Source organism: Theropithecus gelada, chromosome 3, assembly GCF_003255815.1.
Source record: "Theropithecus gelada isolate Dixy chromosome 3, Tgel_1.0, whole genome shotgun sequence".
In the NCBI taxonomy this organism is placed as follows: domain Eukaryota; kingdom Metazoa; phylum Chordata; class Mammalia; order Primates; family Cercopithecidae; genus Theropithecus; species Theropithecus gelada.
In genome coordinates, this window is record NC_037670.1 from 145,308,382 (window position 1) to 145,330,013 (window position 21,632).

At 36.1% G+C, this 21,632-nt stretch overlaps 1 protein-coding gene across 1 annotated transcript in view; it reads right to left on the reverse strand.

The window, feature by feature from the left end:
- The window catches only part of TSPAN12 (tetraspanin 12), a 70,091-nt gene that overhangs the window by 18,976 nt on the left and 29,483 nt on the right, over positions 1-21,632 (reverse strand). Inside the window, exons 6-7 of the mRNA XM_025381185.1 lie at positions 8,311-8,385; positions 3,062-3,169 (exon numbers count right to left, since the gene is read on the reverse strand). Of these exons, the coding sequence (XP_025236970.1) occupies positions 3,062-3,169; positions 8,311-8,385 (183 nt within the window). The remainder of the gene's footprint in view (positions 1-3,061; positions 3,170-8,310; positions 8,386-21,632) is intronic.

The following is a 21,632-nucleotide window of genomic DNA, read 5'->3' on the forward strand; positions in this document are numbered from 1 at the left end:
AAAAGCCTTCTCTGATCAAGGTTTGAAAGCACTGCTTAAGGACCTCTATAGATTAGATTCAGAACAATTATCTATGATGAATAATCTTCTGTCCTTGAGTAGAGAGGGAGGTTGCTCTTTCCCCTCTAGCCAGAAACAAGGACTATGGGCAGTCACTGAGAACTCTGCCGAGTGACTGGCTATGCAAATCATGCAGTCCAACAGATCAATCTATGTTCAGGTTTCACATTGTATCATAAAATATCACAATCCCCCACCATTTCAAAATTTAACTAAAATTAATTTTGAAGAATTCTGGACTTCTCATGCAAAAGGAAACAACAAAAATACTACAAAGTATTCTGTGTTGTTACACTGGTCTAAATGTCTGATTTTTAAACAGAAACAAAATCACCTTAAGAGGATTATAAATGATGAATTACTGAACAGTATGGGTAATACGAAAATTTTGAGAAACTTAAAAAATACTTTCCATATATTTTTCTTCTTTAAACTTGCTCTCGAAGTCATGAGTATACGATCAACATCACAAATTTAGTCAATAATTTGACATTACATATTTCACACAATACTTTAAATATCCTTAAATAATATATGTAGTATAAAGACTTCACTTCATAAAAATCATAAACAAGGAAACGTTAACTTTCCATGTCCATCTTTTTAAATCCTTACACTCAGAGAAAATTCATTTCTCTCCTTTGCTAATGACATGAGTCCTTTCTGTGTTGATGACAGAACAGTTCTTGGAACTCTCTAACTCCATCCAGCAAGGAACAGCCTATTTATATGGCTGTGTCAGGGAATGAGATATTCTACATAAATGACTTTCTCAAATATAAGTATATAATGTTCTTTCTTATTATAAGTATATAATGTTCAGTGATGAACTTATTTTTATTTTAGTAAGTATTTGTATAGAATTGCCTGTCTTCAACAGAAGATACTGAATTTATTCTGAAACTTTTTCTGAGAACTCCTTTAAGTAAGCCCAACATCATACCAAGATATTACTGTAGTCTACATCTCCTTGTCATTTTCCTGTCTCCTTTAATATTGCATTGTGAGATAGTACCACTCTTGCTAATGTGTCAAGCTCTAGAAAATACCATCCATTTTACATATGAGTAAACTGAGCCCTCTGACGGTCAAGTAGCTTGCTAAAGTTACAGGCCAGAGTGTGGCACAGTCTGTTCCAAAGCCTATGCTCCAATTACTGTGTTAAAATAAATAAATAAATACATTTTTTAAAGTTAGTATTCTAAAAAGGTATTAAATAAACGCCAATGGGGCTTAAGTGAGAGTCTGTTAAGTTGAGGTACGTGCACAGAATTGCACTGAATGAGGAGCAAAGGAAACCGGCACCTGATAAAGTTGCTTTCTGCAATATAGGTTATTCTAGAATTGTGTCCCCCACCCAAATTCATATGTTGAAATTCTAACCCCCAGTACCTTAGAATGTGACTTCATTTGGTGATAGAGTGTTTAATAGTGATTGTTAAGTTAAAATAAGGTCATTAGGGTGGGCCCTAATCCAATATGACTGATGTTCTTATTCGAAGAGGATATTTAAATATAGTCACATATAGAAGGAAGACAATGTGAAGACACGGGGAGAAGATGGCCATCTGCAAGCAGTCATAGCAAACTAATACAAGGGATTTAAAAAACTCTTTCACGTTCTCAGAGGTCTTCACCATCTCCATTTACACAAAACAGTCTTATGATAATGGAGGAGGAAACTTACCATGTAACAAATCTAAAAATAGGTGTGCTATCTTTTGCTGTACTTGTACATTGTCCATCTTGGTGGTGCACCTCCCATAAAAAAAAAAAAAAACTCACTTTGTTTTTTAACCTGGATTATCACTGTCTACATCACAAATTCCAGAAAATAACAAGCTCTGGGCAGCATCTACTCAGGACAGTAGCTGACATAACTTACTATAAATTTCCTAATGCTTATTTTCTCTTTGTGTTGTTTTTAGCACAAATATACAATAAATAAACAAAGTTAGGAAGCACTTAAATAAACAGGAAATCTGTGTTACAATGATAATTTTTACCATCTCAACAGTTGTATACAGAGAGTCAGATTTGGAGATTGTCCTGGACTTGAACCTCTGCCCATATCCAGGACAAAGCAAGTGAGCAGGGATCTTGCTATCTATCATGTCAGATATTAATTCTCAAGTGCTTTGCAGCCTAACACTAAGATAAATTAAAGGAAATTAAATACTTATCCATCTGGGAATGTCACTTCAATCACAAGGAAACTGCTTGGAAGAAGAGCTTGGTTTGAAGCAAGATCAATGGTTAACTTCAAGTCACCTAAACATCTGAATACAGTCCCCACTTGAGAAGATGGTTGGGTGCAGTGCTACATGGCAGTTAGGTAAGAAATGCTAAAAGCACCTATACTTTGTAATGTTATTGTTAATAACCATAGGCTAAATGAAATCTAACTTATGACATCGTTTAATCTTCTCAACAACCTGAAGAGATAGGTATTTTTATTATCACTATTTCACAGGTGAGAAAACCAAGACTTAACGGGGTTATGTATATTATAGAAACTCACTTAATAGTAAGCAGCACAGCTATGATTTTAACCAAGGTCTTTCTGACTAGACCATGCCATTAATGATATACTGACTTCAAAGTCCCAAATGAGAACAATCCTTTTTTTAAAACTAAAATTATGTTTAAAATATTGAGAGCTCTAAAAGTCATGAAAAATCTATTTGTCTGGAACTTGGATATTTATCAAGTTAACCCTCATAAAAAGAAAACTTCACAATAATTTAGCAAAATGGCTTTTCAGAAGTTCTTAAATATATGTGAACCATGTGAAATAAAGGGGAAATGGTATATATGGGAGGAAAATCAGGCCATGAAGTTACTTGAGATATTTTTCAAGAAAGAATTGCACCGGAGGTTACTGAATCATAGGCTTAATTTTTCAGCACAGAGGAAATTGCCAAAGTCAAAGCTTTAAACATCTGGTTTGAAAGTGCACCACTTACTTCACTCTCTCTACCTCAGAAGTTGCAGCACTTACCTCTCTCTGAAAAAAATTCCAAGCATGAGTAAGCCACCGATATCTAGGTAATCCATAATTTGTCATCCTGGCTTTCAAAGTGACCATATCTGACCACTGTACTGGAACCTGGTAATAAAAAGCAAAATATCAACAGCTATAACACACACACACACACACAGATTCATACACACACACACACACACACACTCGGAATGTCTTATAATTGACAAATACTATTTTAAATTTATATTTGCTTGTGGCCTAAATTTAGCTCAGAGTATTCAATGTAGTTTTTGGACAATCTCAGTGTGTAGATTTTTGTGATAAATGATTAGGTATTTTGTACTAACGAAAAAAAATGAGAAATCACTTTAATGCTCAAGGAAATCACAAACAAGTAATTAACTGTACATTCTACAGACATACTGAAAATTTTCACATAACAAATAACCTCTGCAGAGAAATGCCCTTAATTTGACTTCAAAATGCTATGAAGTTTTTGCTCTTTTAAGCAACTGCAGATAATAGTATTAAAACAAAGGGGAAAGAATTAAAAAGGGAAAGACTTTGACTCAAGTTAAGCCTCACTCTGGGATAATTTTGTCAACACTTTTTCAAAAGTTGTAATTAGGAGGTATATTAGAATTTAAGAAAGAACAGTTCTCCACTTTTACACTGTTGGTGGGAATGTAAACTAGCACAGCCACTATGGAAAACAGTGTGGAGATTCCTTAAGGAACTAAAAGTAGACCTACCATTTGATCCAGCAATCCCATTCCTAGGTATCTACCCAGAGGAAAATAAGTCATTATACGAAAAAGATACTTGCAAACTCATGTTTATAGCAGCACAGTTTGCATTTGTAAAAATGTGGAACTAGCCCAAATGCCCATCAATCAATGAGTGGATAAAGAAAATATATATACCATGGAATACTATTCAGCCATAAAAAGGAGAAAAATAATGGCATTCACAGCAACCTGGATGGAATTGGAGACCAATATTCTAAGTGAAGTAACTCAGGAATGGAAAACTAAGCATCGTATGTTCTCACTCATATGTGGGAGCTAAGCTATAAGACACAAAGCCATAAGAATGACACAATGGACTTTGGGGACTCGGGAGGAAGGATGGGAGCGGGATGAGGGATAAAAGACTACACATTGAGTATAGTGTACACTGCTCAGGTGATGGATGCACGAAAATCTCAGAAATCACTGCTAAAGAACTTATTAATGTAAGCAAATACCACCTGTTACCCAAGAACCTATTGAAATAAAAAAAATAATAATAATAAAAAAGAAAGAACAGTTCTTAAAGTATTTCTGTGCTTCTATTCTCCAATCACCTAGCACCATGTCTATTGCAGAGTATTTAATCATGACAGAGCTTTAGGTATACAATACCACAGTCATTGTTGTAATGCAATACAATACAACAGTCATTGCTGGCCAGAAATCTGGTCAGTATATCAAGCTATGATTTTACTCCAGGGCCATGAGAAATGGAGGTATACAAATGCTAATCTCATTACATACATAGTATTAAAGCAACTCTGGGAAACTGGATGGACATTCCCATCTGATCTATGAAGTAATATAGACTGGGCTTAGTAAAGCAAGCTTGACATTCAATAAATAACACAAAGATCAAGAACCAAAAAGGAAAAAAGGCAGACATGAGCAAATAAGGCTCCAACGGAACTAGAGATTAGGATTATTATAAAATCTTATTTTTTAAGATAATCATACCAATAGAAGCAGTTTCAAAATTCCTGACCACAGAAATTCATTTTTTTCCTTTGTTAACTTTTTTTTCTTTTGATTACTTGGAAATATACAATAAAACATCCAAACACTTGGCCACACATTTTTTCCCCAAATAATGAGCAAAATGGGTGTACTCTGTGTTCATATATGCCTTCAACAAGGTTCAGGGAACTAGTCAAAGTTCACACTACTCACCATAAATTAGTATTATCTCATAACCCTTTGGGCATAAAATAAATGGAAGTGAAGTAAATTATCTAGAAATGTACAATCTGAAACTATATCATTGATGGATTTTATCTAGAGAAGGAATAATGAATAGAAGGTGAATAGTATAAAAAAACAGAAATGAGAAAGCAGATTATCTGATGTCAAGTCACTTGATTTACTTAATATATCAATTTTTTAAAACTTTACCTTCTAAAATAAATACAGGTTGTTTCCTTATTGTGACCACGAACAATCTGAGACCAAATGTGGAAGAAAACAGAGGAGACCATTGAGGTTCTGGCACAAATACTGAGGTCTGGCCATAAAGTAACACACAGGTTGATTGGTTCCTTGCATGGAACAGCTAAAAGCACAAAGCCCATTCTATGTAAAGGCTGGGTTCTGCAAAATTTGGCAGATAATAAACTTTAATGGTACTTTTCATTCACACTGCTATTAGTGCAAAAGCAATAAAAAACCCGACAAACTTTTTTTAAAGAACTGCTTTTACATTTCACTTTTAAACAGCCCTTGCTCCATTCTGGTGATGTAATGGGAAAGATTTGCAGAAGCAAAACAGTGATGCATGCCCTCAACTGGAATGGTAGTGGGCACCTATTTAGTACTGCAGTACTCAGGAGCTAATCGTAGATGGTCTCTTAACAGAATAGAAGAAAGTATCTAGGCCGGGCGCGGTGGCTCAAGCCTGTAATCCCAGCACTTTGGGAGGCTGAGACGGGTGGATCACAAGATCAGGAGATCGACACCATCCTGGCTAACACAGTGAAACCCCGTCTCTACTAAAAAATACAAAAAACTAGCCGGGCAAGGTGGCGGGCGCCTGTAGTCCCAGCTACTCGGGAGGCTGAGGCAGGAGAATGGCCTGAACCCGGGAGGCGGAGCTTGCAGTGAGCTGAGATCCGGCCACTGCACTCCAGCCTGGGCGACAGAGCGAGACTCCGTCTCAAAAAAAAAAAAGAAGAAGAAGAAAGTATCTAAATAAGTATACATTCATTTCAATTTCTTCGTATTTCTTAGAATTACTTTAAAATCAAAACATTTCATTTCAACCATCTTAAGCGAAATCATTTTGAACTTGCTGTATCTTGGAAGATTTACCAAATATTAGTATGGCATATACACCCTAATGCCCATGTTTAAAATCTGCAAGAAAGTAAACCAATTGCTAAAATCCTTTTAATTACCAAACAGAACACAATAAAAAGCTGAGGTAACAGGATCCCGAACTAATGATAAGATATACTCTCTATGGTTTAAATGTCAAGGAGACACATTTATCACTTGAAAACAGAAAAAAATAAGAGAGACAATCTTTTGACCAGTAAACCACAGAAACGGATTCTCTGGAGCCGAGTACTTTTTCAATCCCCTAATAAAATTTCCAGGGATGGGGAGAAAACATGATTTTCAAAGATAGCAAACAAGTTCCTATATAAACGGGAGAGTTCATGTTAATAAGAGCTCTGAACTTTTTATTAAACTAGTTAGAATCTGAGCTAACTTTTCACCTTTTCAGGAACTCTCTACTTGCTTAGTGCTGTAGAACACTGGAAGCATGAGTGTCTTCACAGAGAAACATATGTGTGAGTGTGCCAAAGCATCACTGATATGTAAATTGGAGTGTGTAGAGTAGCCACTGGTCTGTGGTTACTACTTAGTATTCAAAACAGTCTCAAAGCACAATGGTAGATTCACCAAAGAATCTTTGAAGAGTATATCAGCACCAGAAATGACTTCTATTTTACTGTTCAATTGCCAAATGACTCTCTTCACTCTGAAACAAATACAATATAATCTCTGTCCCTTCTAGAGAGTCACTAAATTTTAAAATGTTGAAGACGTCCTAGGGAACTTGTCACAGATGCAAATGCCCAGTCCTTGCCCTTTCCTCCCTGCCTTCCCCTCCATTCTGACTGAGCACATTTGGGCTGGAGCCCAATAATGCACACTTTTAAGAATCATCCTAGGTGGCTCCTACTGCAGATGGCCTAAGAGCTACACATGGAAAAACACCATTTTACTAAAACAGAATTACTCTACAAAGTTTATGGGGAAAAAGTCTGGCCTCCCTCGACGAAAACAAAGAGCATTCACAGACATGCAAAAGCGTTTGACATCACTAGCAATAAATGCAGTAATTTCCCTCAATGAAGTAAGCAAATGTTAATAAGTAATAATACCCAGTGAGTGCAAGGGTGAAGTGCAAGTGGTAAGCCAAACATGACTAGTAAAAATCTTAAGACTGAGAAATTTCATGCTCATTTATGCTAGCTATAAAAGTTCTCCCAGCCATTTCAACTGCTGAAATAAAAGAGAAAAAATGAAGACCTATATTCAAGTAGCCAAGTGTGGAACTGTGAGAGTGCTTCTAGATTGTGCTAACCACACAGCAACTCTTCAAATACACCTCTTACTTAAGGTGGAAAATGGTTCTGCCTGTTGCAAACAGGAGATGTAGGCTTCCTAGTCATCTGTTCACTATTGCAGTCAGCATTTTAAAAGGCTTTATGTAGGTGTTCAAAAATTTTCAGACTAATCATTTGCGAATATGAATCTTTTCTATTATTAACTCCAAAATTGGTAAAATTATTTTAGAACATATACTATTTTTAGTCTATGATACCCATGTTTAAGCAGCCTGTGGAATTAAAGACATATACAGAGTATACCAAAGAAAATTTTACAAATTATGACTTGGAAATGTGCTTCAGACACAGAAAAGAAAGTGTTAGCTTTCAGAAGTATTGGGACTATTAACTGTTATCATGTAGCATGAACATTCAAATTAATAATCATGTGCCTAAATTACTCTAAAGTATTGATATGGTTAGGCTTTGTGTCCCCACCCAAATCTCATCTTGAATCGTAATCCCCCTATCCCCACATGTCAATGTCAAGAGACAGACTAGGTGGAAGTAATTGAATCATGGGGGCGGTTTCCCTCATGCTGTTCTTTTGATAGTGGGTGAGTTCCCACGAGATCTGATGGTTTTATTAGGGGCTCTTCCCCCTTTGCTAAAGACTTCTCCTTCCTCCCACCATGTGAAGAAAGTGCCTTGCTTCCTCTTCACCTTTTGCCATGATTGTAAGTTTCCTGAGGCTTCCTCAGCCATGCTGAACTGTTAGTTAACTAAAGCTCTTTCCTTTACAAATTACCCGGTCTTGGGCAGTTCTTTCATAGCAGTGTAAAAATGAACTAATACTAGTATCTAATTTAAAAGGTTGAACTGTTGTTTTAGATTATGGTTATATCTATTTTGAACTCACCATAAGTTCCTGTTCATATGTCCAAACGCCACAAGCCAGTTCTACACAGAAAATGACAAGCAAACTTCCAAAGTACTGTAGAAAAACAGAAAAGTATGCTGTTATTATAGCACCAAAATAAAGTAGGCTCCTCAAAGACAAACTTGGTATTATGTTTACCTAGTGAACAAGAAAACAGAGGCGAGTTTTCATGAAGCCCCTCAGAAGCAGATGGGGAAATTTTCAGCAAATTTAGAAATATCTGCAGATAACATTGAATATTCATCTCAGTGAGTCATAGTTTATTAGCCATCTCCTGAGAAAAATCTTTTATAAATGCCACTACTTTCATTAGGATAAATAAGAATTTACATGTTCTAGTCTGATAAACTTTAATCAAGTTCTCCAAGAAAGGGGACCTAAGTCCTTTCAAAGTGGACGGGGTGCAGTCAACAAGTTCAATGCTCTGCCCATGAGCAGAATTTAACTCACTCTTCTAGGCAATGGGGGTGGGACGTCTCCTTTGCATTCTTAGAAAAAGCACAACATAGAACAAAATCTCAACCAGTGTTGACACTTTATATAGTAAGTTTCTATTATGGGGAAGGCACTTGGGATACAAAAGAATATCAAAATTCTGATAAGGCATGCATAGGCAAAAAATAACACAAAGTTTAATACAATGTCAAAAACAGAAATGGAGATAAAAATTCAAGATTCCTATGAAATAGAGAAATATGCAGTGTTCCAAAAGGTGAAAAGGATTGGAACAAAGAAGAGAAGAGAGAATACCAGGTAAATAAAAGCCATGAACAAGTGTGCAGAGGTAGCTGCAAAGTCAAGCAAAGAATCAGGGAACAGGAAACAGATCCATCTAGCTAGAGTGGGGTGGTCAGAAAGAGGAATGAGAAGCGATCAAATGGGAAAGATGGACTGAAGCCAGATTATGGTGAACTTTAAATAATACACTAGTGAATTTTAAATCCATCATGCAGGCATTAAGGTAGCATCTTTCAAAGGTTCTGAATAGGGGAACGACATTATAAACTGATGAAATAAAGGCAAAGTTCTCAATGATTTGGAAAAAGGAAGTTTGCTAAGGGGGAGGGTGGAGATCCCTTAGAAGGTAGCACAAGAGGAGGCATGAAGTGAGCAGCTGAACTTAGATGATAGCCTTGCAAACAGGCAGAAAAGAATCATTTTAAAAGGTATAGGAAAAGAAAATTGACAAGGCATTAGACTCATTGAATTTAGAATGGAAGAGAATGATGTATTTCACCAAAGCAGAGAAATTGGGAGGGGTAAATAGCTCTGTGGGAAGATAAAAAATCTAATTTTATTTGATTAACATAAAAATGTTTATCTAACTATCAGAAATGTAGACTTGGCTGAGTGTGGCGGCTCAGGCCTGTAATCTCAACGTTTGGGTTTTGGGAGGCAGGAGAGTCACATGAGCCCAGGAATTTGAAACCAGCCTGGAAAATATAATGAGACCCCATAGCTACAAAAAGAAAAAAAAGAAGAAGCGAAGAAAATTATCCAGGCAGGGTGGTGTGTGTTTGTAATCCTAACACTTTGGGAAGCTGAGGTGGGAGGATCACTTGAGCCCAGGAGATTGAGGCTGTAGTGAGCTATGATCATGCCACAGCACTTCAGCCTGGGTGACAGAGAGAGAACCTGCCTCGGAAAAAAAAAAAAATAGTGTAGATATGAAGCCCACATAGCCAAGGATGGAATTGAAAACCATTATTATGATTAGAAAAAAACAACAACTTTTGGATAGTGCTCTGTTTATCAAGCACTTTCACAATGAATTCACTCAAGAATCCTGTGAAATAGATAAGGCTACCTCATTTTACAAACAAGAAAATTAAACAGCAGATAATGGGACTTCCACAAGAATGGGCATAATGAATTTGGGAGCACTGGATCACTGTAGCTGTGTTCCTGTGTCACACCTTGCCCAGTTGTGGTGGTAATTTTACAGAGGCAAGCCGCAAGTATACGAGAAAGAACAAGCTCTCTGAAAATCATCCTCACTAATTTCAGCAGGAATAAAACTTCATTGCAATTATGAATATTCCATTCTATTTACAGTGGGAGGTCAGGGTGGGAGTACCAGGTAGTGACGATTTGTGAATATCCTCCTTCACTGGACTGAAAGCTCTACTAAGGGCAGGTACTTTCTTGCATTCCTCATCACATAATAGGTGTTCAATGAGTATTTGTTAAGTAGAAGAATAAATGCAAACAAAGCAGAGTGGTATGATAGTGAGTAGGACTGGGAGCTACCTTGGACTGGGTGATCAGGGAAGGTCTTTTTATAAAGGTGATCTTTAAAATGAGTCAGTACAGACAAGAAAGAAGCAATGCTGTTAAGACTTCAGAAAAAAAAGCAATCCAGGAAGAGGAAATACCAAGTGTGATGTGGCCTTGCATGGTGGGCTAGCTGGTTAAAAACTCAATGGTAACTGGCACACAGAAAGAGTGGGATGGGATACAGGGTATGCAAGTAGATGTTGTGAGGTGCAAAGAAAACAGATCATTATGAGCCATGGAAAGGATTTTGGATTTTATTCTATGGGTAATTCAAACCCATTAGCAGGTGGCATGATCTAATGTACATTATAAAAACATAATTCCAGCAATTTTGTGAAAAAATGACCTGTAGAAAAGCAAGGTGTGATGAATCAAATAAAAGATTGCAGAAGTAGAATGAAGGAAAGAAGATGGAAAAAGAGGACTGAATTAGGATTGTGAGCCATCAGGATTCAAACTTAAAGTTTCTTTGTTTATAATATTTGCTAATAAAAGGGGGAGTGGAGTATAAGATACAGAAAACGGGGCTGATTTTCTACTACCGTAACACACCTCCTATGATTTAAAAATATAAATCATTGCTATTGTTTTAATATGGTTCCCTCCTATTTCTTTCATATGAAAAATAAAGAATACATAACTGCATAATCTCTCAGACAATAACACAGCTTCAAAATAACTGTTGGTTCAAAGGATAAAGTAGTACTTTGTTAAGGGGATCTCATTTTGCAAGCTACTTTTATTTTTGGCATACATAGTATTCATGGTCAGCTTTAATATACTCAGATATCATTTCAAAGTATTGTTATTTCTAGACCTTACTTTAAAGATTTCAGCCTTAAAAGTATGATTAGAAGAAATGTTGTGAGCATAGTACTTCAAGCCAATTTTTCTCCGAACTTTCTTTAATGCTTTACTTAAGAGATTTCTAGACATAAAAAATATTATATTTGCATCTTATGTTACAAAGAGACCAAATGTTCAGTAACTACATACTAGATCACTTTTCTAATCTTTGATAAGAAAAGACCCTTAGAGACAGTGAGACTCCAGAGAAAAATTAAACTATGAGACATTTTTTGCGTCTCAGATTCTTAACCTAAATTCGTTTCATATTTGACGTCTGGCTCCAATGAAAACCAAAGCATCCCTGAAAAGGCAAGATATGTTTACCAATAAAACACGGACATGGATGATGATTATTATTTAAAAAATAGGAAATTCCCAGACTTTGCCTTGAGGATAACCACATAAATTTCTAGACAGGTTTTATAACCTTTTAAATCCTACTTGAATATTCTCTCATTTTCTGCCTCTTGGAGTCATTAATCAGTTCGCAAATGTAGCCCATGATTGGTACGGAGGGGCTAAGTTTCCTACGAGCTGGACGCTCTTAACTCTGGGAAAGCTCTAAAATGATTGTATCTTTCAGATTTCCAATGGGTTCATACGATGCCAGTTCTCCCATACAAAATAATTTTTTTTCTTTATTCCACTAACACTCAGGAACGCTGATTTGTTTGACTTTGAGGTTGAAAAGACAAGTTTCATCAACATTATAACACTTTCTTGGAATACATTAAATTTAAAATTTGATTCAAATAAAATATTTTTACAAATGATGTTACAGCTTCACGGTCAGCTGTCTTTTTTCTTCGTTGTTATTGCTGTAGCCTGAAACATCCAGTGTTCCAATTCCAAGGAAAACATTAAATGTCAAATTCATCCTTAATACAGGATAAACAGACCATCTGCATCTACCCCTAAATTTTCTTTTGTGGCGAGATCTCAGGCCTTGGTAAAGTCATTCTGATACTGATTATTGCACTGAGAATCACTCAGCTGCTATTTAGTTTAAGAGCTAGATTTGAAGCATCTATAAAGCATGATGCTAATCTTTAATTTAATAACAAAATTAGCCCAGAATTAAACACAGCTCCTGCTGAGTTGTGTTATGGTATGAAGTGTACATCCATATCAATTTCACCACACAGACACCTGTTATCTTCAACATTACTGGGAACATGTATGTCTCTCCCCTGATGGTGGCAGCAAGTGTTTCTCGTATTTCTTGCTTTCCCAATGCATATGGTTGAACGAGATGGTATGTACCAGTCTAGTTTGCAGAGCAACTCACCCTATCTTCTCCTAGTGGGTTTTCTTTCTAGAACGATGAAAAGTGCTCTGAATTTGGAGTTAGATTTAAGTTCAAAACCAGCTCTGAAACATATTGTGTGATCTTTAGCAAACCATTTAACTATCTTTGTGTCAGTTTGCTTATCTGCCTGATAAAGATAAAAAAGAACCCCCTTTTATAGTTTCCATCAAGGTTGATTTGATATATGTGAAAATGCTTTGGAAAATGGAAAGCATTGTAAAAAATGCTATTCTGTACTAGTCTGTGAAACAACATCCATAATGACTTGTCCTCTCTTTCCATACGTAGCCTTCATTCTCTGCAGTGTGCCACAGTGTCTTCCTCATCATTGTTTTCCAGTATTTTACCTCCGATTCTTTATTTTATTACTTTTCTCCCTCCCTCTGTGTGTCGGGGTTTCCTTGTCTGCTGTATTTCAGGTCTCAGAGACTTTGGCTTGTAAACCACTTGGCTGCCCTACTCGTAAGTCACAGTGCTCCCTCCACTGCCAGATCATCAGTTCTGGCTGGCAAGGATCTTGTTCTTAAACATTACTTTATCCCCATTGTCCAAGCAGCACCTGTCACCCAGCAGGTACTGGGTGGAATGTCAGTGGAAATAATGACCAGTTTACCGACTAAGACCAATTTCAGTGTTCCCTTGGGTTTCTCTAATTTGAACCTTGAGTGTCTTATTAACATTTGACTCCCTTTAACTTCTGCCTATACATTTCTATTTTAAACATTGCCTCTCTTTTACCAGTGTCTTTTCTGTAGATTATGCTGTAATAATCCAATATGCCTTTAAACATTTAATGCAGTTTACAAGTGAAAGAAAGGGAGTAACATGCAAACTCTCCCCATCTCAAGCTACTACCATCTAAACATTTTAAACAAATGAAGAATGAATAAATACATGTCTATACAGGAAATTAGAATGTCATTATTTCCATTATAAACTATTTTACTTGCTTTGAAAAAATTGTTCAATACAGGGTTCCTGAAAATATCTAAGCTCCCTTACTACAGAACAACTAAAACTTGTGTTCCACAAATAAGTTTTATTCCTAAACCTACATTTAGGGGAAAAAAAAATGAATCTAACACAGCATTCTGATAATAGGATACACCCCCTAAATGATGTAATCAATCATATTTTTTCACCAAGTCACTGAAGCTGAGAATAAATAACTTTCAGTTCAAAGATGGGTGCCTTCATGTTTTAGGTAATAGAAGATTAAATAAAACAATGTATGTGAAATTGTCTTGTTGACTTAAAAAAAAATAAGCTGTAAAAATGGAAGAACATAGGCTTTGAAATAAAATAGACCTGGCTTCAGATTTTGGTTACTTGACATATCCGTTGGCTAGTTTTGGGCAAACCACTACACCTCAGTTTCCTCATTTGTAAAGTGAGAATGTTAAAATTACCTTGCAATGCTGTGCAAAAGATTCCATAAGGTAAAGTGCTGCTTCCTTGTAAGCACTTCCTAAAAAGTAGCCATTATTAACCATATCATAATTTCTACTAGAACACAAACTCCACATGAACAAGAGGTATCATTGCTGTTTAAATACTTACCACACTACCTGGCACATAGCAGACACTCAATATATGTTTCTTGAGTAGAGGTAATTAGGAGTAGAGGACGAGAATGACGGTGTATAAAATTGCTCATCCTCCTGAGACTATCAGTGTCACTCCCACAAAAGGGTGTCTAATCCCAAAGGCTATTACATGAACTTTTAGTAAAATCCCTGTCCAGTGAGACTGTATTTGGTATTTTCCAAAACATTTTTATTACAAAACTAAAGCAGGATGGGTGTGGAGGGTGGGGAATGCCACTTCTTTTTTAAAAGTAGTGAAATCAATTTGTCTGTTATCTTAAACAAACTGAGGTTGGTCACAGAATGACCAGAATGACATGTTACTAGTCCCTTTGTCCACTGGAAGTGTCTGAGGAGGAAAGGAAGGGCAGGACACCCACCTTCCTATTTAAGCCCTTGGGGATGTGTGGGTAAATGCATCCCCTCGTAGAAACAAAGAGGATTCATTCCCACCCCCCCACCCCCCACTTTTAAAGTTATTTCACATCACTATATGTATGCAGTCAAAATAGTAAAATCTCAAGGAAGACCCTTCTCTTAAAGAAACATTTATTTATAAAAATGATCTGCTTCCCTGATACCACCACCCCCTAGGATTTCCCCCTAAAGAAAGCAGATTCAACACTTGCCCTTATCCCTTCTTCCCCTTGAAACTTCACTAAAACAATAGTAAAGGGATATTTTAAAAGGCATAATCCCAGAGAAAACTGAAAAAAGGAAAAGGAGACAACAGCGAGTATATTTTGGAAAAGTGCAAAGCAGAGAGCAGAGTGACAAATTTGTCAGGAGTCCCCCAAAAGGTGAATGATAAAGCAATAGTGGGAAGACCTGATTCACATCACAGAGTCCCCAAAATACTCATGTATTGGCAGCTCTGAGGTGGGGATAAAGAGAGAAGGACTTGTTGAAAACCCCATTTAGGAAGAAGTTAGACCTGCCCCCCAACACAGGCCCCTCTCCCATCCTATGTAGCAGGGTGACTACCCTACCTTCACCAATAGAGGTGCTTAAGGAAGTGGAGACACTAAAACAGAGAGTCAGGACTGGGGACAGCAGGTATAACAGATGACAAAGTACAGTACTAGAAACACAGAATTGAAGGTCAAATGTACATACGTTTCCTACAAAGGTTCAAGACTCAAATCAAACCAAAATAGCAGTGGACTTCTTAAGGACAGCAGACAAGTGTCTTCAGATTTCTGAGGAAAAAGTAATTTCCAATCTGGAATTGTATAGCCATCAGAATTAAAGCATGAGGGTTTATAAAGCCATTTTCAGGGACAGAGACTTTAAAAAACCTACTATGAATATTTTTTTCTGGAAATTACTGAAGACATGCTTCCTAAAACGAGAGACTAAACAGAGAAGGACAATGACTTGGAATCCAGGAAACAGAGGGTCTAACACAAAAGGGAGGCAAAGGAAATTCCAGAATGGTAGTAAAAGGATATCTCATGATAGCAATAGCTTCAGGAGGCCTAGGTTGGAGCAAGTCTAGAATGTTCTGAGAGAGAGATATATATATTCAAGATATATATATATATATATATATATATTAGATGAAATGCCCAATATATTTGACTATATAAAGAAAAAAACTTACGACAGAAGGAAGTAATTCAGAGTTGAATTAAACATAAATATATAAAAACAAAAAACAAAGAAATTGATGAATTCCAAGAAAAACAACAGATCGTTCCAGAAAGAAAATGTAAACCCAGTGCTTTATCGGATCCAGCTGTAAACAGCATTTACATGGTCATAATCATGTAAACACCAATCTAACCATAATTATGAAATACCTGAGTTGAGGTGAGATAGGAAGTATGGTGGGAGGCACAGCAGGAAAGGTTGCCAGTTCTTCATCTTCCATAAGTGGAAGCCAACGGATAGTGGCCAAAACTAAAAACTATATAAACTAAAAGATATTACATAAATATATGATTTGGAGATATGGAAGTAAATTCCAAAGGAATCTGCTCAAACAAAATTGAAAGCAATTGCCTCTTGGGTGTGGAAAAATGCCAGGATGAATGACTGCAATGTTTCATCATAAGCCTTTTGGAACTAAATTAGCTCTCTAAATTATGTGCTTGGAGCACACTGATAAAAGTAAAAACAAAATTAAAACCAACAATAGCCCTCCGCAGGCCTTGACACCAAAGAGAAAAGACTTCGTAGCTGAAGGACTTTGAATATGCTTTACATAGAAAATTGTAAGTGGTGCAATTATACTTCAGGGTTATGGGAAGTAAAGGAGGTGAATGGAGAATGGAAATATTCTAACTGCTCAGGTACAGTCTTCCTTTCCCTAAATGTGTCCTCAGTAATTCAAAATAGAAGTGGTGTAACAAAAATATAAAAAGTGTATACTGAGGCTAGACCCTGCTTTGAAATGTGAAACTCTTCTGCAATATTGCCTATTAAAACTATACATTTGGGAGGTCAAAGCAGGTGGATCACCAGGTCAAGAGATCAAGACCATCCCAGCCAACATGGTGAAACCCCATCTCTACTAAAAATGCAAAAAAATAAAAAATAAAAAATAGCTGGGCATGATGGCACACACCTATAGTCCCAGCTACTCGAGAGGCTGAGGCAGGAGAATTGCTTAAATCCGGGAGGCGGAGGTTGCGGTGAGCCGAGATGGCTCCATTGCACTCCAGAGAGAGATTCCATCTCAAAACAAAAACAAACTATGCATACAGTTTGCCCAAATCAGTTTGAATATAATTATTTTCCATGTTCATTTCAGTCATAAAATCATAGAACCTAGAATTCTGTTACTGTCAATTTCATTCAATGATAGTCTGGATTTTGCTTATTTGTATTCTATTGCCTCTGAATGAATGAAAAATTGAATTGTTTCCTTTTCACGTCTTTACTTCTTTACTGATAATAATGGGTATTAACAAACTTTCTAAAAAGACAATATTTGCTTTTGTATTAAGTATTTCCAATAACTTTCACTTTGGGGAAAATTGACTTTTTAAAATCTTCATGTCTAACTTTTATTCATGTAATGAAGACAATCTTCTTCATTAGCAATCTTCTCTAACAAAGCCAATCAATTTATTGAGTGCCTGTATTGTGGAAAGTATTAACTTGTGAAAAGTATTAAACTTGGTAAAAGCAGTTGAAGAACATAGGAAAAGATACTTTCAATCACTAAGAGCGTGTTTAGAGAAAATATACTCTCTACATGTAAAACTTAACACCCTCATTCCTTTCAACTTTACAAAGGGAGGACTCTATGATATATATTATCTAAAGAAAACAAAAACCCTATATCTAACTCACCACAAATACAAAAGGCAACTGTTTTCCAAACTGATTTTCTATATAAATGCCACTGCAAATGAATTTTACATTAAAAGAATTGTAATGTTTTCCTTGAACACTTTTACATAAGTTTATTTTTGTGCAAGCAAGCAGATAATTAACCAAGTATCACAGAATCCCCCTCAATAAGAATCTACTACACTGAAAGAAAAGTAAAAAGTATAAACAACATAAAGTTATTTTAACTTACTGTTCTCTGAATTTATAACTAAAAACTCAAAGACTTTTTTCATAAGTAACATTCAACATGATTTAAAACCACAAAAGTCAGATTTGCTTATCTTGTAAAATTGATACAACCTGTGATTTATCTCCCCCCAAGTAAAAGTTATTTCAAAATATAACATCCTTTACTGGACAGTTTAATATTTTTAAAACATGAGGCCTTTTGACTCCTATCTACATGCTACATAGCCAACACTTTTAATAAACAAAAAGTTTGATGAAAGGCCTACGTTCACTAAATGATAAATGATAAACTCCAGTCTCTATCCTGTCAAATACTAAACTCTGCAAACTTTCAGTGCTAAGTATCTTTATGGCAGTTGTTTATTTTTCCTTTCCCAGTGATTGGAGGTTTAAAAATATTATGTTACTTATAGTTAGTAAATAAGGGAATTCCATTGCCAAATATTTGTACAAGATAATGGAACAGCTGTCCTTCTATTAGGAATCCATGGGGAATAAAATACTACCAACCTCAAGAGTACTTGCTGCTGAAAACACATAAACACACGTAGCCTCTGTTTTAGCTATAGCAGCACACACTTGGTAATTTCTGAAGGCCAATCATTCACCATGTCCAGTATCTCTCTACAATTTTTTTTTTAAGTCAATAGAATCAGGTCAGCCTGATCTAGGAAAAATAAACTAGAACTATAGACCAATGGTTAAAGAAAGAGTCTTGTCTTAGAGACCGTCCCAAATCCGCCAGTATCAATAACTACTCAGGACATGCAGAAATTTAAGCTCAGATTAAAAATGTACGGTCCTTTGTGCATGCTTGTACTTGAATAAATATTGAAGATTCTTTCTAAAGTTGTATCTTAATTTATTCCCCTTTTCAGTTTCATTTACATTAATAATTGCTGAGCTAATTTCTTATTAAAGATGTTGGTGAAATTCAAATTAGTAAGGGTTTGCTTCACGTGATGTTCAAACTACTAGACAGAGAAATGTGTTATGCCAGGATGTGCTGGTGTAGCTGAGGGCTACAAGTTCCCAGGGTCAATGATGTACATCATGAGAGGTAAGGCATTAAGGGTTAGTCAATAAAACATCTAAACATACTAGAGAGGTCACCATGTATATGGCGTCTGTTGCCTGGTAAGCTAAGTCAGCTAAAGTGTGCAAGCTCAGCCCTATCTCAAAATATTTACAGGCTGTTACTGGTTTCTGAAGAGGGTATCTATACAGATTATTGGGCCATTCCTAAGAATGTGAGACAGGGGTCCCCATTACCAAAACCCACACATGAATATGCAAACAGGAAGGAGCCTTAGCAATATCTCAAGCAACACAGCCAAAATAATACCACACAAAATTCTGACCCTTATTGTGCCTCTCACTCCGACCTAACCAAACATGTCCAGATCCTTCCCAAACAAAAGAGGGGAATGAGTTCACTATAGTCAGCATCTTTATTTTATTAAACTTTTTTTGGAGACAGAGTCTCATTCTTTCACCCAGGTTGGAGTGCTGTGGCAAGACCTTGGCTCACTGCAACCTCCCCATCCCAGGTTCAAGTGATTCTCCTGTCTCAGCCTCCCAAGTAGCTGGGATTACAGACATGCACCACCATGCCTGGCTAATTTTTGTATTTTTAGTAGAGATGAGGTTTCACCACGTTGGCCAGGCTGCTCTTGAACTCTTTACTTCAAGTAATCCACCTGCCTCGGCCTCCCAAAATGCCGGGATTACAGGAGTGAGCCATTAAGCGCCGCCAATAGTTAGCATCTTTATGAAAACACTTTCATAAGTCAACAAGTTAGGAAATGAGAAGTTTTAAAAGACGTTTGATTAGGCAGAAATAAAACTCGTACTATAATAGCTCTCAACAACTTTTTAGCTTATCTATAACTCTACGTCCGTGAAAGTATCTCCTTCTAAATCACGTTTTTTATTTTCAAACAAGATATATACTTTATTTTTTTATATTCTCCAGAATGATCACAAACCCTATTTGTTAAAAAAGGGTATTAAAGGAAATAGTTTCCTTTAAATTTTACAAATCCATATATATAAATATTTATTACAAGTAAACAGCTTGCTCTTTTCATTGATAAATATATTCATGCAAATACACTTTCTTCCTAAATCATAAATATTTTTATTCCCACAGAAAAAAAGTGTAAGAACACTATTATTTGTGAATGTAACACTCTGATTCACAGTCATGCTCAATGTTCAGAGAAGAAAAATTATGTATAAACAATGATAAAATTAAATCACCAAACTTGCCAAAACATTAGTAATTCAGTCTAAATGATAGAAGGAAGTTTGAATTAACTACAAATTACAGAATAATTGTAAAGAAATGCACTTTTGTTACAACAAATATTTGAATATAACAATGTTGAAAAGTAAAGAACTGCTTTTATAAATAAACCAATGATGACATGAGGAAAGCATATCCATTATCTCTAAGTAAATGTTTTTAACATCCTTGAAAAGTTTATTCGTAAAAATTTGTTCTCCAAGTTTGTTTAAGCAGTTCTACCACAGTCGTCTGACACTAGTTAATTGTTTATGAAAAGTCTTTTCCCTGAAGCTGAAAAATCGCTGCAGCGTTCCAAAGAACTAATGTTGTAACCTCAGCAAGGTCCTCTTGGTGCTGGCTTGCTTCCCTAAACTCACCTCAGCCCAGCACCTAGTGTCTAGGTACCTAATTTAGCTTAGTCACTATATTTTTATTATCAAATGTGAACTAAAGACATCTAGATTAATAGAATTTTATTTATAAAGAGCATCTGGAAAAAATCTAAAACATTAGATGGCCTTCCCCACATGAGTACCTTTATTCGTTCATCAATAAAGGCATATTGTCAGAATTAAAGCATCTCCTCCATTATCTCTTCTATCATTACAAACGGTTATCAAAACGTGATACTCCCTTACTTAGCCAAGAGTAACAAGACCAGGTATCCATTTCTCCCAGGTAAATGAGCAGAAGGTCCAGGATTAGGGAATAGACACTCCCATCAGGGATACATAGCAAATGATAGATCAGATCGTGCTTCTGCTCACAAAACTTCAGATCACAGAGTATGCTTGACATTCAATTTGGCCCCAGTTCACACAGCCAAGTCTCAGCCATATCTGGTACATATCTACCCTAAGACATACATGCGCCTTTCTCCAAACCCACTGTGAGCTTTCCAGTCTTATCACAATGGTTCCTTCCACCAGCCTTTGGGTCTTCCAAAGCGCCTTTTTTCCCCTGGCCCACTGTCCAACAACCACTCACTGCCGCTTGCCCGTCTCCATCACATCTCAGCTCAAATAGTTCCTCAGGTCCTTTTGTTAAATGTTCTTAACAGAAGACAACTATTGTTCCTTAGAGTTTTTTTGTTTGTTTGTTTTTGTTTTTTTACAGTACCTTTAAAAACACAAAGAGAGAACGTTTGGAGTGAAAATATTTTCATAATAAAAGGTAAAAAACCCTAATTGTCTCCTTAAAAGTTCTCAGTCTGTGCTTCAACTCAGCTGTGCAAGCCCTACACAGAATGTGAAACTGTAAAATATTTTAAATGCTTGTTTACTGGAAAAGACACTGCAATGATTCATATTTTACTTAATTAGAAATTATTTTAAGTTGTGATCATCTAATAAAATTCTGTTATTTTATTAACTCTTTAGAATTGTATTAATATTCTTCTTAAAAATCATGTTTCTAAAGTGTCATTATTTTAAGGAAATTTGTTGTTTCTAAAGTTTAA